Source organism: Xyrauchen texanus, chromosome 29, assembly GCF_025860055.1.
Source record: "Xyrauchen texanus isolate HMW12.3.18 chromosome 29, RBS_HiC_50CHRs, whole genome shotgun sequence".
Taxonomy (NCBI): Eukaryota; Metazoa; Chordata; class Actinopteri; order Cypriniformes; family Catostomidae; genus Xyrauchen; species Xyrauchen texanus.
Window position 1 is genome coordinate 6,273,398 of NC_068304.1, and position 17,468 is coordinate 6,290,865.

Genomic DNA, 17,468 nt, shown 5'->3' on the forward strand with positions numbered 1-17,468 from the left:
TTACCATATTCCTTTGATTCTCATTCATATCATTGATAGTGATGTTACATCATATCATCATATCATTGTGTTTTATCTGTAGTAGAAATAAAATCAGACACCAGCTACAAAATCCTCCTTAAAAACGTGAAGGAAGGATGGATGGATGAATAATGTAGATAGAGCGATAGATAGATAGATAGACAGACAGACAGACAGACAGACAGAACGGACAGATGAAGGGGTACTGTAGACGGGTGGACGGATGATGGATAGATACTGTAGATGGACAAACTGATGGATAGGTACTGCAGATGGACGGACGGAGAGACAGATAGATATTTTGATTGATTTCAGAAGTTTACATACACATTAGCCAAATACATTTAAACAGTTTTTCACAATTCCTGACATTTAATCGTAGAAAACATTCCCTGTCTTAGGTCAGTTAGGATCATTACTTTATTTTAAGAATATGAAATGTCAGAATAATAGTAGAGAAGATTATTTATTTCAGCTTTTATTTCTTTCATCACATTCCCAGTGGGTCAGACGTTTATATACACTTTGTTAGAATTTGGTAGAATTGCCTTTAAAGGAGCAATATGTATCATTGTCATCAAGCGTTTAAAATTGGCACTGCAGTCGAAATTCAAAATATTGGAGAGAGTTGTCTCCCCCGCCCCCTCCTCCCCAGATTCGAAGCTTACGCAGTTTGCCAGGCTGAGGACATGCAACAGGAACGAGCAAACTGACAATGGCAAGCGATGAGCCTTACACTGTAAGTTGTTCAGCTAATGATTCAGTTTTTGGAGAAGCCAGTATTTCAACTTAGCATCTAAATCTCTAATAACTTCAACTTAATTTTAAGCTTTAGTATAGTAGATATATTACATATTGAACCTAATATTGTTTAACTTGGGTCAAACATTTTGGGTAGCCTTCCACAAGCTTCTCACAATAAGTTGATATAATTTTGGCCCATTCATCCAGACAGAACTGGTGTAACAGTGAGACATGTTTGTAGGCCTCCATGCTCGCACATGCTTTTTCAGTTCTGCCCGCACATTTTCTATTGGAATGAGGTCAGGGCTTTGTGATGGCCACTCCAATACCTTGACTTTGTTGTCCTTAAGCCATTTTGCTACAACTTTGGAGGTATGCTTGGGATCATTGTCCATTTGGAAGACCCATTTGCTAGGAGCTTTAACTTCCTGGCTGATGTCTTGAGATGTTGCTTCAATATATCCACATAATTTTCCTTCCTCATGATGTCATCTATTTTGTGAAGTGCACCAGTCCCTCCTGCAGCAAAGCAGCTCCACAACATGATTCTGCCACCCCAATACTTCACGTTTGGGATGGTGATCTTCGGCTTGCAAGACTCACCCTTTTTCCTCCAAACATAACAATGGTCATAATGGCCAAACAGTTCAATATGTGTTTCATCAGACCTGAGGACATTTCTCAAAAAGTAATATCTTTGTCCCCGTGTGCACATGCAAACTGTAGTCTGGCTTTCTAATGGTTTAAGTGATTTTGGAGCAGTGACTTCCTCCATGCTGAGCAGCCTTTAAGCTTATGTCTATATAGAAATAATTTTACTGTGGATATAGATACTTGTCTACCAGCAGCATCATTTAATGTTCTGCGATTAATTTGCACTTTTCGCACCGAAATATGTTCATCTCTAGGAGACAGAATGCATTTCCTTCCTGAGTGGTATGATGGCTGCGTGGTCCCATGGTGTTTATACTTGCTTGCTATTGTTTGTACAGATGAATGTAGTACCTTCAGGCATTTGGAAATTGCTCTCAAGGATGAACCAGATTGTGGAGGTTCTTTGTTGATTGCTTTTGATTTTCCCATGATGTCAAGCAAAGAGGCACAGAGTTTCAGGGTAGGCCTTAAAATACATCCACAGGTACGCCTCCTGTCAAGCTAAGCTAATTGCCTAAAGCATAATTTTCTGGATTTTTCCAAGCTGCTTAACTTAGTGTATGTAAACTTCTGACACACTAAAATTGTGATATAGTATATATAATCTGTCTATAAACAATTGTTGAAAGAATTACTTGTGTCATGCACAAAGTAGCCCTAAACGACTTGCCAAAACTGTAGTTTGCTAATAGGAAATTGGTGGAGCTGTTAAAAAATTTGTTTTAATGACTTAAACTTAAATGTATGTAAACTTCTGACTTCAAATGTAGATAGATTGGTAGGTAGGTATTTAGATAGATAGATAGATGGATGGATGGATGGATGGATGGATGGATGATTGATTGCTTCTGGTGTCTGAGATGTTTTGCTATTGATCTAGTAGACTATATCTGAGTGATGTATCTGTATTTGTTTTTTTTTTTCCAATTCTGTTCATGTTTTCTCATCATTGTGTTGTGTTGTCTATGTGTTGTTTGTGACCATGACAACCCGAACCCCAGCAGAAGGTAAAACTTAGCAAATAACTGCTGTTTCTTTTGCTCTCTCTCTCTCTATCTCTCTCTCTCTCTTTCTCTTAATTAACATTGGATGCATGCTGTGCAAGTAGATCAGAGTGAGTGAGTGTGAGTGTGTGTGTGTGTGTATCTCAGCATGTTTCTGCTGGTGCTCTCTGCTGTTAGGAACACATTCCCAGTGATGTACTGAAACCTGCTTCAACTAGGTCTCTCTACTTGTCAACCCAACGAATTAAACATCTTTTATAGTTTCAATGTTTTGACACCAACTAGACAGCTTGACCCTTTAGTGCTTTTTATTTAACAAAGAAATATTTCACCCAAAAATGAAAGTTCTGTCATTATTACCCTCAAGTCATTTCAAAGCTGTATGACTTTCTTTCCTCTGTGGAACACAAAAGGAGAATTGTGTTAACATACAGTATGGTAGAATATGCATGAAATACATGCTTTCTATTGATTGTTTATTTGAGTCATGCTGCTACTTCCTGTACTGTATGCTGCTAGTGGGCATTCCTACTGCTATCACTGTAGCATTATTGGTGGACTGCAAAACTGGCCATACCTTTGAAAATCTGACCTAGGGGCCTGGGTATCTCAGCGAGTAAAGACACTGACTACCACACCTGGAGTTGTGAGTTCTAATCCAGGATGTGCTGAGTGACTTCAGCCAGGTCTCCTAAGCAACCAAATTGGCCCGGTTGCTAGGGAGGGTAGAGTCACATGGGGTAACCTCCTCGTTTTCACTCTAATGTGGTTCTCCCTCTCGGTGTGGTGTGTGGTGTGTTGTGCGTGGATGCTGCGGAGAATAGTGTAAAGCCACCACACATGCTATTATCTCTGCGGTAATACACTCAACAAGCCACATGATAAGATGCACGGATTGACAGTCTCAGACACGGAGGCAACTGCATAAAGTTGCATAAACTTTTCTCAACTTTCTGAAGTCATTGGTCTTGCCCATCTAGTCGCTAACGGGCGCTGTCACTAATGTCGCCAGAAATTGACAGCCCTCATTGAAAATGAATGAGATAATGCTATTATGCAGTTAGACTATACAGAAGGAGTTACACTAATGGGAATGTTTCCCATTTTGCGATTTGGGAAAACTGTTAAATTGAGGTACTGTATAAAAGCCTGGCAATGTCACATATTGAAACTCTCTCCTGCTGTTTATTATACTGCTTTACAAAGGCAAATCCTTTGACAGACGGGTTTGATGTACGGTTCTAATCAAATGGCATTGCCATTTGTGCATGTACTATACATGGTGAAATGTCTTGGCAAAGCTTTGGTGTATTGAAACTAAATATATGTCATAGCCATCATGCATCGAGGGTCCCTGAGCAATTACGGCACAGCTCCACCTACTGGTTAGGAAATATAAAATAATTGATATTTTTATTAAAAACTTATGAACAGTTTTGGTCTAAAATCAGGACAACGGCTTTTTTAGATTACTTGAGGCAAACAGAGTTGAATTTCACGTAAGCATTTTGTCGTAAAATGCTGTATTTTACAAACGCATTGAAGTGTCATTTCAAAACTTAGTATGAAATTTGCACCGGATATTACGATGTCATGCTTGGCCCAGTAAATGCTGCTTGCAGCTATATTTATTATTGAAAATTATTGCCAATCAATGGATTTTCCGATTTGTTTACTCTCCACAATCAAAATGAAAGTGAAAGAGAATGGCATTTTGGAAAATGCTACATCGCGCCAATATCCTGCCGAACTATATACACTGGAAATGGTGGTTGCCACGCACCTTTGGCTGATGGACAATGCAGAGCTACTCCAACCCATTTAATTTTCCCATCAGTCTGAATTTAAATGACTATATTTACATCAAAACCAGCTCATGGTCCTCTACTTTTTTGTGGGGTCATGCCTTCTGTGCTACATTCCGAGTTTTCGCTAGCCATAAGCTAGCTTTGTATGAGGAGCAGATTTACATTTCATTCATTCACCAATCTTCCCCTTGGCCAAAGCTCTGAAACCTCATTTGCTTGCACATTCAGATGCGCCTTTTTGAGTTTGTCAGACATTGTTACCATGAATTGTCATTGTATGGAAAATATCTTATTGAAGATACTTAAAAAATTATCCTTATGTGTTCCAGAATACGAGTTTGGAACGGCATGAGGGTGAATGTAAATGACAGAATTTTTTATTTTTGGTGAACTATTCCTTGAAACAAACAGTATGTTTGATGCAATGTGTTGGCCCCATAAATACTGTTTCATCTTTGCTTTGGCTGCATGCCACGTAGTACCAGAACTAGAGTCCCTCATTGCTCAAAGTCCTCATGATCAATGCAAACGAGGCCCCTGGGATCATTATCAGATATCTGAGAACAAGGTCTATTCTGTTCATTACTAGACCACTGTATAACAATTGACATTTGCGTGCATACTTGTTGATAATGCTTTGCTTACTGCACGGTTATTCTGGCTAATAAGAATTGCTACTTAAAGTGTAAGTAAGTGTAAGTGATGTAACATGGTATTTCATTTCTCAAAGGCCACATACACACTGCAAAGTTTTGGCAGGGACAGTCGCATTTGCCTGTGAGAATGTATCCCTTAAATTATTGTTCAAATGTGTGTATGAAATAAAGTCGCACCTGTTCATTGTCATTTACAGCTGTTGTGAAAACTGTTGTAAAGTTTTGCCATCTGGTGACTGCAAACAAGAAATATGGATTTCAACATTAAGCACGTTTATACGCACATTTTTACAATGATCGTGCTTAATAAGCCGACAACATGTGTGGTCATGTAAGAGCCTTAAACTGTCTTTTCTTTATTGGGTTATGGTCATTAACAGTTTTAGCATACACGTAGATTTTGCATTGCCTGTAAACACCTTTATCGGCATTCTTACCAGTTTATCAACTATTTGTTTTTTTCAAACTAATTTGTGATAGTTGTCATTGTAAACACCAGTGTTGGGTGTACTCTGATTACCACTCTAAGTATAAGTAAGTAACTAGTTACTGTAATCTAATTACCTCTTCAGTCAGAAAGTAGTGTAACATTACAATTTGAATAACTGATTTTTAATCAGGTTAATAATTTTTAAGGACATTTCTTTGGTTACACATGTTTCTTAAATAATATTATTTATGTAGTATAGATTTAAAACATTAACTATGTTGCTATGTGCCTCTGTTTGTCTTTCTGTGACAGCTAAAGGGACAGGGGCAATGACCAAGGAGGAATTATACACATTATTTTGTATTTACTGAGTGGAAAAACATAAAACACTTTTTTAGAAAGTAACTTAAAAGTCAAGTAATTTGTAATGTGATTACTTCTCCCATCAAGAGTAACTTTTGGCCAAATTTGTGCATTTCCCCAACAATTGTTATGCAACCACTGTTGACAGAAGCATTTTGATTATTCCCGCATAAATTAAGGCGCTGGATTAACACATTTTATTTATTTATTTTTAGTTCTGTACATACTTTGCATACTTTTATGAACAAAATTGTGTACGTGGCCAAAGAGTCTTTAGACTAGCAAAGATCACGTAGCATCTGTACAATTTAACTAGTAATTAACTAGAATTAGCATTAGTTAATTTAAAGTAAATACTAATGATACTCCCAAGCTGATGACAGTTTTTTTATAAGATCCTCCATTTCCAAGCCAATAAGCACCTTTGTTTAATAACGTTACGTTAGCGTCCATTGTCACCTTATGTCTTGTATGTTAAGTCTTTCTTGGCTATAATTCCCAGTTTGACCTGCTGGTGGAGCTGTTCCAGGATGAGGAGAAAGCCACGAGTCCGGCCGGAGCGGTTCCTGCCACTGGAGGGCGCACTCGCCTCAGCGTCAAACCAGGCAAGATCAGGCAAGCCGGCCAGGCCAGCAAAGAGCACAAGAAGACTGTCGGACTGCAGGTAAAACTCAAGGCCCAAACATACATCTACCACATCTGGCTGCATCCGAAAACGTAGGCAGCTGACTTGCTGGCTAAACTGTTAATGGCTTAACTGACAGCTGTTTTGAATGAATTGAACTCTTAAGGAACTGGTCTCCGAACAGTTTGAAAAGCATCTTATTTTCATCCTGCTTCCGAAGGCAGCATTTTCCTGGTTTCGGACATGGATCTATAAAATACCGGTTTCGGACGTATACCGTTTTCGTGGTCACGCCTAAAAGACGCTCCCGGTTGCATTTGTGTTTGCATGAAGAATGTTTCGGCCGTCAGTCTCTTCTTCATTAGTTTACTGAATATTTACTTAACCAGTCCTAGAGTTTGAACACACTTGATTGAAAGTATGTTTTTCTTGATCTTAAAAACGTTTGATCTAAAGGCTTATGTTTAATTGCTTAATTGCTAAATACTAGTTGTGCCCGCATATAGATATATTTAATAAACTAAAACTTAGCTATGTATTTGTTTTTGTTTTTTTGTTTTGTTATGTATGTATTTGTAAATGAGTTGGGCCAGATAGTGAAGCACTTGTGGAAAGTGGCGACTTAAAATATAAGTAACATAAGCTTAAATTATTATGAAAGACAGTTTTGATTTTTCACTTTTTTGATTTATTTTTTTGGTAACTACACAATTCCCGTTCATCCATTAGTGTTATTTTACACTTTACTTTTGACTTAACTATTATTCTAAAATGTGGACAGTTATATTAATAAAGAAAGAGTAGGTGTGCCCAAACTTTTGACTGGTGTCTTGGGACATATTGTTAAGCAGTGATACTGACGAAGACTAAATAAAATACTGTAATAATGATGTTTTAATGATGGAATTTCTCTCCCTCTCTAGTTCCGAAACTCCCTGCAGTTGTTAATGGAGACGCTGAATGCAACTACGCCACATTACGTTCGCTGCATCAAACCCAACGATTACAAATATGCCTTCACGTCAGTTTTTGTTTGTATTCGTTTCTTCCAACATACTCTGTGATCATAGCTTATGGGATTCTCTTATCAATTGAAATAGATCTTTTGTTTCTTAGTTCGCAACCTAAGGCTGTGTCTCAAAACCTAGTGAGCGGACTCTCTGTCTACTGCTAAGTTTGGCAACTGTTTACATATACAGCATTCGAAATGAAGTGCAATTGACTGGATCATAAGTGAGTGTATATACAAGAATAGGGCCATGTGGTTATGGCGAGGGATTTGTGACGTCATCCAAATAGGAAAATTATTTAAAGGCACAGCAAGTTATTATTATTATTACTATTATTTTGATAAAGATATTTCCTTTGGAATAACATGAACATATGAATTTGTAACAATAAGACCAGGAGCATGATTAAGGAAAGTATATGATACATTCTGATATCATATTTTCTTTAAGGATGGTCTTATCCATAAAGGATGTCGCCTCAAATTTTGGACAAAATGAATATCTCATATGGTAGCATATTTTACTACCAACTATTTTAGACAGCGTTCATGTCGGGAGCATGCCAATAACTAACTAGCTGATGGAAATGCAAATTATTGCTAAAATTTCAGAAGTGTAGACATCATATTTTACCATTTAACTCTAGCACATAAACTGTTTGTCTGATATATCAAATGATGCGAAAAACTGGTTTTGAAACATTTGTCAAGAAAATAGGCATTAAGCCAAAATATAGTGTCACATGACAGCATTTACCCCAATTGTTAGCCTGTGTGTGACAAGGCAGATGAGGAATGAGGATCTAAATGCAGCTTTTAATTAAACAAAAGATAAAACAAGGTAACTCAGAATAAAAAGGAAACAAAACACAGGGAACCAGGCACAGAAGATGACAACACATGTGAAGACCGACCAAGAAACCAGGGATACTTAAATACGGGAAAAAAAGGTAACGAGGAACACCTGTGGAAACAATCAGGGGAAAACAATCAAGAAATAAAACTACAAAACTAACACAGGAAACAGGAACGGGGAACTAAACAAGAATTTTAGGGATTTAAGGATTACAGATACTCCATTGTCCATGGATTGTGGGAAAACAGGCAGTTCATGGGGGCACAAGGGTGAAGGCGAACAGAGGAACAAGGCAAAGTCAGGAAGGCTTGAGGCCAAGGCGGTGCAATGCCGTGGAAGGTGGAGACATGGAAGACTCTGTGGGCAGATGCGGGAGAGGCTCGACGATGGCAGATGGAGCCATGGGAGGCTCGAGGGGCAGAGCTGTGGAAGGCGGAGCTGTGGGAGGCTCGAGGCTAAGAGTCCTGGATGACTGGGGGAAAGACCTCCGTGGTTGTGAGCACTGGCAGCGACTGGGGGAAAGACCTCCGTGGTTGTGAGCACTGGCAGCGACTGGGGGAACGACCTCCGTGGTCGTGAGCACTGGCAGCGGCTGGGGGAAGACCTCCGTGGTCGTGAGCACTGGCAGCGACTGGGGGATCGACCTCCGTGGTCGTGAGCACTGGCAGCGACTGGGGAGAAAGTGTCCTTTTCCTTTTCTGGACTCGCGCTGGCTCGTTGGCCGTGTCAGGCATGGGTTGAAGCAAGGAGCCGTGGAAGGCTTGGACGAGGGAGCAGAAGATGCAGGTTTTGGCCCGGGGTTCCCGCCATAATCCGCTGTGTAAAGTGATCCGCAACGTTCCAGAGCCTTCTCCACATATTCGCAGACTGTCCAGTGAGGATCAGTCGGAGGCATCAGTTCCTTCAGTGCACTATTCATACCGGTCCGTAAGAAAACCACCAGAGAGCGGTCTGGATAGTGCACTTAATTCGCTAGCTCTAAAAACTCACGGACGTGATCCTCAACTGGACAGTCCCCTTGCTTCAGAAGCAGAATTCTTTTTTCAAGACTATAAACTATCAGAACTATTTGTCCAATGCGGAGTTCACTTTCAGAAAACTAACTTTTGAACATTTTAAAACTTTTCAATATTAAAAATCTAACCCTCTTTATCTCGGATCGCATTTGCTGAGCTTCTTCAGAAATGTAAGTTGCATTATGATGCTAAATTGATTAGATTAGATGATTGTTCAAAATATTGAATATCAGGAATGTATCATATATAAACATTGATATAACACCGCATCAGTTCATCTTTAATGGTTGTGCACACCGCATATACACATTGATGCATGGTCCTTAAACTGAGACAGAAAGTTTCACCCACTACTTGGTGCAGGTTGCCAGCTTGAACCATGACGATTTGCTTTCGGGTCAGCACCGGTGGCAACCTGCGATAGGCGCAACATCAGGACCAATATTACAGTCCTATCAGAAGGGCAAGTTCCTTTTTGATTGTAATTCCTTGCATTTATTTGTGAAATTGTAATGACAGTAAACTGGCTAATTTTAATTAATTGTCTCAATACTCTCCCAATTTTAACAAAACTTAGGAGGGGATAAAATTAGGGACATCTGGAAGGTGAAAGGTACTCAATTAGCTCAATTAGGTACACACATTTCTGTATGGAAACGGCTTAAGGGCAGATTTATTTTGCAATAAACAAAACTTATGCAACAAAGTGTTTTTTTAAGCATGATGTCATCACGCACAACATTTTTGTAGATAAATGGCCATTTGAATGGAATGAAAATTTATGAAATTGAATAAACACATTTTTGTATACATTTTCACTTTGTCGATATCAAAACACAGTGAAAAGTGGATGGAAGCTAGGTTAATGATGCCAAAAATTCTGTCTGTGTAGGCAACTTGCTAGTTTTTTAGATACAGCCTAAACCAGTGTAACTTTTGTTTTTTATTATTCTGTGTTCATGAAAGAGACATCACAAGATCTATAAATTGTGTATTATAAACTCTAGGTTATAAAATGGGATTTATCTCCATAGATTTTGCAGTCAATACTGTGTGCTGCAGCAGGGCTGATATTTCATTTCTGTAATTTCTAGGTTTGACCCCAAGAGGGCAGTACAGCAGCTGCGTGCATGTGGAGTTCTGGAAACAATCCGCATCTCTGCGGCCGGTTTCCCATCTAGGTACACTGTACATCCATACAGTATCATGCTGAACACTGCATTCCCCTTTGTCAAGCAGCTCTTGACTATACATATTTGTTTGTTTTTGATTATCAGGTGGACATATCAAGAGTTCTTTAGCAGGTACCGTGTGCTGATGAAGCAGAAAGATGTTTTGACAGATAAGAAGCTGACCTGCAAGAATGTTCTGGAGAATCTGGTGCAGGTACTGAAGAAAACAATTCCACTCATCCATCACAAGTCTGAATTAGGCCTGAATAATATAGCTCAACAGAAATATCAGAAGGAAACCGCAGAACAAGCTAGCTACTACCTAGAAACACCTTAATAACCATCCACAACATCCTAGTAACTGTAAGGAAATACCTTAACAACCACCCAGAACACTCTAGCTACACTCCTGCTACCATTAAGAACACCCTAGCAAGCACCTAGCAACACATAGCGACACCCTAGTAACCACCCACAACATCCTAGCAACTACATACATGGCAACACCCTAGCAAACATCCACAACATAATAGTAACTAGGGGCTGTGTTTATACAATCAAATATGTACAGTAAATTCTGCTATACTTTTACCAAGTTGGAAGGTCCCCTGTATAGATAATTACATAATCATTTGAAAGAGAATTGCTTTCATTCTGCACGTAAGCAAAATGGACATTATAACCTAAATATACCCAGATGAATTGAAATCAAAAACGTTGAAATTTGGAGTGGATTAAACCGTGATCATGATGTGTTAAGATATATATCGAATCATGACCTGTGTGTCTCGACATGTGTTTCAATACATATTGTATTGTATTGTGAGGTGGCTAAAGATACCCAGCCCTAAAAGTAACAGCATGGAAACACCTTAACAGCCACCCATTTGGCAACACCCTTGTAAATACCCTAGCAACCACATAGCAACACCCTAGGAGTCACTTTGAACAACCTTGCATGCACCTAGCAACACCTTGGTGACCACTTACAACACTTTATCAACTGCATTACAATGCCCTAGAAACCACCCAAAACACCCTAGCAACCACATTGCATCATCCTAGCAACCACATGGCAACACCCTAGCAACCATCCACAACATCATATTAACCACATGGAAACACCTTAACAACCACCCAGAACAGTCTAGAAACACCCTAGCATCCACATAGCAACACCCGAGGATTCTCTTAGCTCGCACCAAGCAACAACTTAGCAATCACTTAGAACACCTTAGCGACACCCTAGCAACCACATAGCAACTCCCTGGCAACCACCCAGAACACCCTAGGAGCCTATAAGAACACACTAGCATGCACCTAAGAACACTTTAGCAACCACTTAGAACACTTTAGCAACTGCATTGCAACACCCTAGAAACAGCCCACAACACCCTAGCAACCACATGGCAACACCTTAGCAAACCTTCACGACATCCTTAACCACATAGAAACACCTTAACAACCACTTTGAACTGACTAGCAACACCCTAGCAATCACTTAAAACACCCTAGCAACCACATAGCAACTCCCTAGCAACCCCCCACAACATCCGATTAACTACATGGAAACACCTTAACAACCAGCTAGAGCAGACACGCAACACCCTAGCAAACACTTAGAAAACCATAGCAACATCCTAGGATCCATTTAAACACTCTAGCAAGCACCAATCAACACATTAGCAATCACTTAGACCACCTTAGCAACACCCTAGCAAACACATAGCAACTCCCTGGCAAACACTCACAACATCCTAGCAACCACATGGCAACACCCTGGCAACCATTCACAACATCATATTAACCACATGGAAACACCTTAACAGACATCCAGAACAAACTAGCAACACCCTAGAAACCATTTTGAAAACCCTAGCAACCGCATATAAACACCCTCTTAAAACACTAGTAGCACCAAGCAACCACTTAGCAATCACTTAGAACACCTTAGTGACACCCTAGCAACCACATAGCAGCTCCCATCCACAAAATCATATTAATCACATAAAAATACCTTAATTACCACCAGAATAATCTAGCAACACCATAGAAACCACATAGAACACCTTAGTAACTGCACACTAACACCCTACAATTCCTCTTTTAACACTATCAAACACAAGTAACTCTCAAACAATTATAACACCCAAGCCAAAACCTAGCAAAACCTTAGCAACGCCAAAGCAACCACAACAACATATTAACCACATGGAAACACCTTAACAACCACCCAGAACAAACTAGCAACAACCAAGCTATCACTTAGAAAACTCTAGCAAACATCAAGCAACACCTTAGCGACACCCTAGCAACCACAATGCAACACCCTAGCAACCGCTCACAACATCCTAGCAACATTATGGCAACACCCTAGCAACCATCCACAACATCATATTAACCACTGAAAACACCTTAACAACCACCCAGAACAGCCTAGCAACACCCTAGCAACCTCATAGATCATAGCAACCACTCATAGCACCCTATCAACCACCTAGAAATGCCTTTGCAACCACCAAGAACACCCTCACAACTTTATAGAAATGGGTGCCAAAAGCCAGTCAGAATACCTTAGCAACCCATATTTTGCCCAAGCAAACTTCACTCACATTTCCTTCAGAAATTGTAAATATCTAGTTGAAAGATACAGTAAATGAAGAGGTCTTTCTTCAGCCTTTCTTCAAAAATATTTTTTTTCTCCATGTGTGTCCTGCTGATAGGATCCAGATAAGTACCAGTTTGGCAAGACCAAGATCTTTTTCCGGGCAGGGCAGGTCGCTTTCCTGGAAAAACTACGTGCAGATAAGCTGCGTGCTGCCTGCATCCGTATACAGAAGACGATCCGCTGCTGGCTGGTGCGCAAGAAGTACCTGCGCATGAAACACGCTGCCACAACCATTCAGAGATACATCCGTGGATACCAGGCCCGCTGGTAAGGGGGCGGGGACTCAACCTATAGTGGCCAAACAATATTTCTGACGAACAAAAAGCACATGAACCTGACATTGTGCTCATTCACTAACCACATGAATGCACAGATTTGTGCATAAAAAGGATAAATAAAAAAATAATAATAATGGCGTGTATTGTACCAAATACTAACTTCTGTTAATGCATTACCTCATTTACAATAATGTGGATTCATGAATTTGGTTAGAACAAATGTATACTGCATGCGTGTGCACCTGTTGTGAATCTGATGGAAATTTTGCATACAAACATTTTCTGCGCACATAACAACACTTGTACAGAATTATTAGTCAATGAGACTCAAAGGTTTTGAGTATGTCAGTAAGTATGTGTTAACCTCTGTGTTGTTTTCCGTGTTTAGTCTCACAAAGTTCATGCGGCGCACACGTGCTGCAATCATCGTTCAGAAATACCAGCGCATGTATGTGCAGAGAAGGTGTTACAAACGCAAGCAGGCTGCAGCACTGGTCATGCAGTGCATACTCAGAGCGTACATGGCCAGACAACTGTACAAAGCGGTAAGCATGAAACATGAAGTGTGTATACTCTTGTACACATTTATAAATATGTCACATACACACTGCTCTTATTACTCTTCTAATAGACATTTTCACTCTTGTATTCTCAATGTTACACTTTTATTTGGAAGGAAGACATGTGTTATATTCATTCAACCATTACTGTAATATTTGCTTTATAAGCATTCAAAATGCAAATATGTATTGCCAAATGACTTCCTGCTTGGATATCGTGTTAATAAGTGAAATCTTGTTAAATCTACAACAGCGTTTTAGTGCCACATAAAAAAACAAGAAATCAAAGATTTTGAGAATAAAGTCGCAGTGTTTTTAGAATGAAGTCGAAGTGTTACGAGAATGAAGTCGTAATGTTTTGAGAATAGTCTAAACACAAGATTAAACACAAGATTGAGGGACAAGAGGATCATGTTTTTGGCTGTCCAAGCATACATCAAGCACCTTAAAGTCGTCCATAACACTCGCGTCTCAGATCTCAGTTCTTCTGAAGCCATATGATAGTGTTGTGTGAGGACAGACCGTAATTGATGTGTTAATTCACCTCGTCACTCGTATAAATCTGGCACGCACACAAGAACCGCCTGTTTACATTAGCACTGTGTGCGCGCCTGACATCATGAATGCATTGGGCTGTCGAGAGCTGTGCATGCAGGACGTGCTGGAGTGCCAGGCAAATGTTTAAGCAAGCCAGGAGTAAAGAAATTGGGCACATTGTTTCTTGTCACTATTTTTGTTGAGTGTGTGAAAGTGAATGAGATTTGAGGACGGGTCAGTCTTCCGCGCCCACTTATAATACCTCCGCACCTCCCTACAGGTTGAAAACAGAGAGCTTGGAAACGTTTTTTTTTTTTTTACGGGACACTAAAATGCTTTTTAATAATTTAGTGCGATTAATTAAAACAATAAATAAATAAATAACACATAAAAAAAATATATGCAATTAATCTTGTCCCCAGACCCTAAAAAGGATATGCCTACCCTCGGAGCAGTTCAAGCTTGAAGTACCACCTGTTTTCAGCAGGGGGCAGTAAGCAAAACTCCAGCTGTAGTTAATGCGCAGCTTTGCAGACAACAAAACACTCTCAGGCATACTTGACTCTAACATGAGGATGCGTCCTTGTGTTCAAAGTCAAACACAGCTGGATGGAGCACAATTGTGAATGCAGAGTGCTCAAAATGTGATTTTCTGCAAATTAAAAAGGCAGAAGGTGTGAGAGAGACAGAAAATGTGTATTTTACTGCGCTTACACTGGACTGATCTCTGTTACTTTCCATTATTTTCTTTCTTTCCTTCCTTCCTGACCTGTGTATTTCTGTGTGTTTGTGGTGTTTTTGTGTAGCTGTTGCGTGAGCACAAGGCAGTCATCATTCAGAAGATGGTTCGCGGCTGGCTGGCGCGGCAGTGGTACAAGCGATCACTCAAAGCCATCGTGTACCTGCAATGTTGCATTCGCCGCATGCGAGCCAAGCGTGAGTTCAAGAAGCTCAAGATCGAGGCGCGATCGGTCGAACACTTCAAAAAGCTCAACATCGGCATGGAGAACAAGATCATGCAACTGCAGAGGAGGGTAGACGAGCAGGTACCATACTGCACACTGAAAAGATGTGTTGGATTATCGTGCCTCAAGAGGGTTTTTATAAAGCTGAAATGTCATTTTCGCCTATTCAAAACTGATATGCACAAACAACTGTATAAGTAAGCCTATGAACACTGTTTGCATAAATCCAACACATAACCATTGACATTACACTTTCTTCTGGTACTAGAACAAAGAGAACCGTTCTCTCAGTGAGCGTTTGAGCGGTCTGGAGATCAGTCATGCTTCAGAGTCTGAGCGTCTGCGTGGGGAGTTAAAACGTCTGCGAGGGGCGGAGGAGGATGCCAAAAACAATGCAAACAGAGTGACCTCTCTCCTGGAGGAGCTGGAGCGACTGCGCAAAGACCTGCAGAACACACAGAAAGAGAAGAAAGTCATCGAGGACTGGGCGCGAACATACCAGGATGAGACGGAACAGGTACTGGCCGTCTATTTGTGTTTCTGTGTGCAGGCATTTGCGTGCTGGCCTGAGGCCCTGTCCCAATGGCGCACTTGATCAAGCATGGCTGAGAAATCCATGAGACCGTAAGGTGTCCCGTTTATCGTTTTATGATTCAGAAGTGTGCTCACAAGCGCCCCTTGTGGCCATGATGCATCCATACGCCGAGCTTGCACTAGTGCAGACTACACTACTGCCCAGCACTCACCAATCACCAATGTGTGGAACTCAGGACAGATGGGACAAAGTATAATTTATATAAGTGTGATTTGAACTGTTTCCCAGAAGTTGGATTTGTATCCCAAACCCTCATACAAAAGTAGAGTTGAAGTTTACCCCTTTTTGTGAGTGTTACCCCATCGCCCTGCTTTAAGACATCTGTATAAGAGTGCAGATTACACTAAAGACACAGATATACTCTGTGTGTGTGCAGACTCAGGGTTTAGAGAGACCTACACTCAGCTTTAAACCTAGGAGAAGAAGAAACTTGTTCATTCACACAGGTGAGAGAGAGATAGTGACTAGAGCTCAGCACTAATATTAGAAGTAGTTTTAGTTTAGTTTAGGGTGCTAGAGACTAGAAAGTTTCACATAGCAGCTTTAATGCGGTCCTAAATATGGTTTGAGTAAAATAGTGTTGTCAGATGTGAAAGGAATATTCATTCTTCAACTGAAGTTGCTGTTGATTACCAAAATTATTTGGACTCATCCCTCAGTTTGTATAAGTAATGAAAAATCATGTTTACAGTAATGCACTTACAACAGAAGTCTGTGGGGCAAACATTGCACTGGGATTAAAGTTCAAATTGTCTCTTTTTTGAAAGGATTGTCACAAGATTGTAACAACCATAAGTTTGTGCACCTTTAACAAAAAGATGAGCAGGACATTTTAAACCCTTTCAGAATGTCTTGCCCCATTGACTTTCATTGCTGATTATGTTTGCAGTTTAGGGACACTAACGGTGCGCTTCACCTTTAAAGACTGCAAACGCCATCCAGTGGACTCACTGTGTTTGTGTAATGTTTGTGACAGATGATCTCAGAACTGAAGGAGCAAAACCACTTGCTGAAGAATGAGAAAGACGACCTGAACCGACTGATCCAGGAACAGGGCCAGCATTGGACAGGTGCAGCAGAAACAGTCAAATGAATCCAAACCCTGATAAATAGCTTTTTTATATCTTGTCTGTGCTTTGCTGATTTGATACTCTTCCTGTTACAATGTCAGAATTATCAGTCTGCCGCCAGATGATTGTGTTATTAAATATTATGCTGTTTGAATGTGTGTGAATGGTATTTAACATGTTGTGTGTGTGTTTGCAGAGAAAATGCAGAGAGCTCTAAAAGAGGAAACCCAGCAGTTAGAAAACGATTTAAACGAGGAACGTTCTCGCTACCAGAACCTCCTTACCGAACACCTGCGACTCGAGGAGAAATACGACGATTTGAAAGAGGAGATCACTCTCACCATGGTGGGTACACACTCATGTATAGCACCTCACATACCACATATTTTCATTCATAATTGACTAGTCGGTGGGCCAGTGATTCACTGATATAGAAA

At 40.2% G+C, this 17,468-nt stretch overlaps 1 protein-coding gene across 1 annotated transcript in view; it reads left to right on the forward strand.

Annotated features, from left to right (window-relative positions):
* Window positions 1–17,468, forward strand: part of LOC127622795 (unconventional myosin-Va-like) — a 123,692-nt gene that overhangs the window by 72,598 nt on the left and 33,626 nt on the right. The window contains exons 17-27 of the mRNA XM_052096883.1: window positions 2,424–2,426; window positions 6,183–6,344; window positions 7,229–7,326; window positions 10,281–10,367; window positions 10,464–10,572; window positions 13,082–13,293; window positions 13,693–13,849; window positions 15,208–15,447; window positions 15,635–15,883; window positions 16,938–17,031; window positions 17,228–17,376. Of these exons, the coding sequence (XP_051952843.1) occupies window positions 2,424–2,426; window positions 6,183–6,344; window positions 7,229–7,326; window positions 10,281–10,367; window positions 10,464–10,572; window positions 13,082–13,293; window positions 13,693–13,849; window positions 15,208–15,447; window positions 15,635–15,883; window positions 16,938–17,031; window positions 17,228–17,376 (1,560 nt within the window). The remainder of the gene's footprint in view (window positions 1–2,423; window positions 2,427–6,182; window positions 6,345–7,228; window positions 7,327–10,280; window positions 10,368–10,463; window positions 10,573–13,081; window positions 13,294–13,692; window positions 13,850–15,207; window positions 15,448–15,634; window positions 15,884–16,937; window positions 17,032–17,227; window positions 17,377–17,468) is intronic.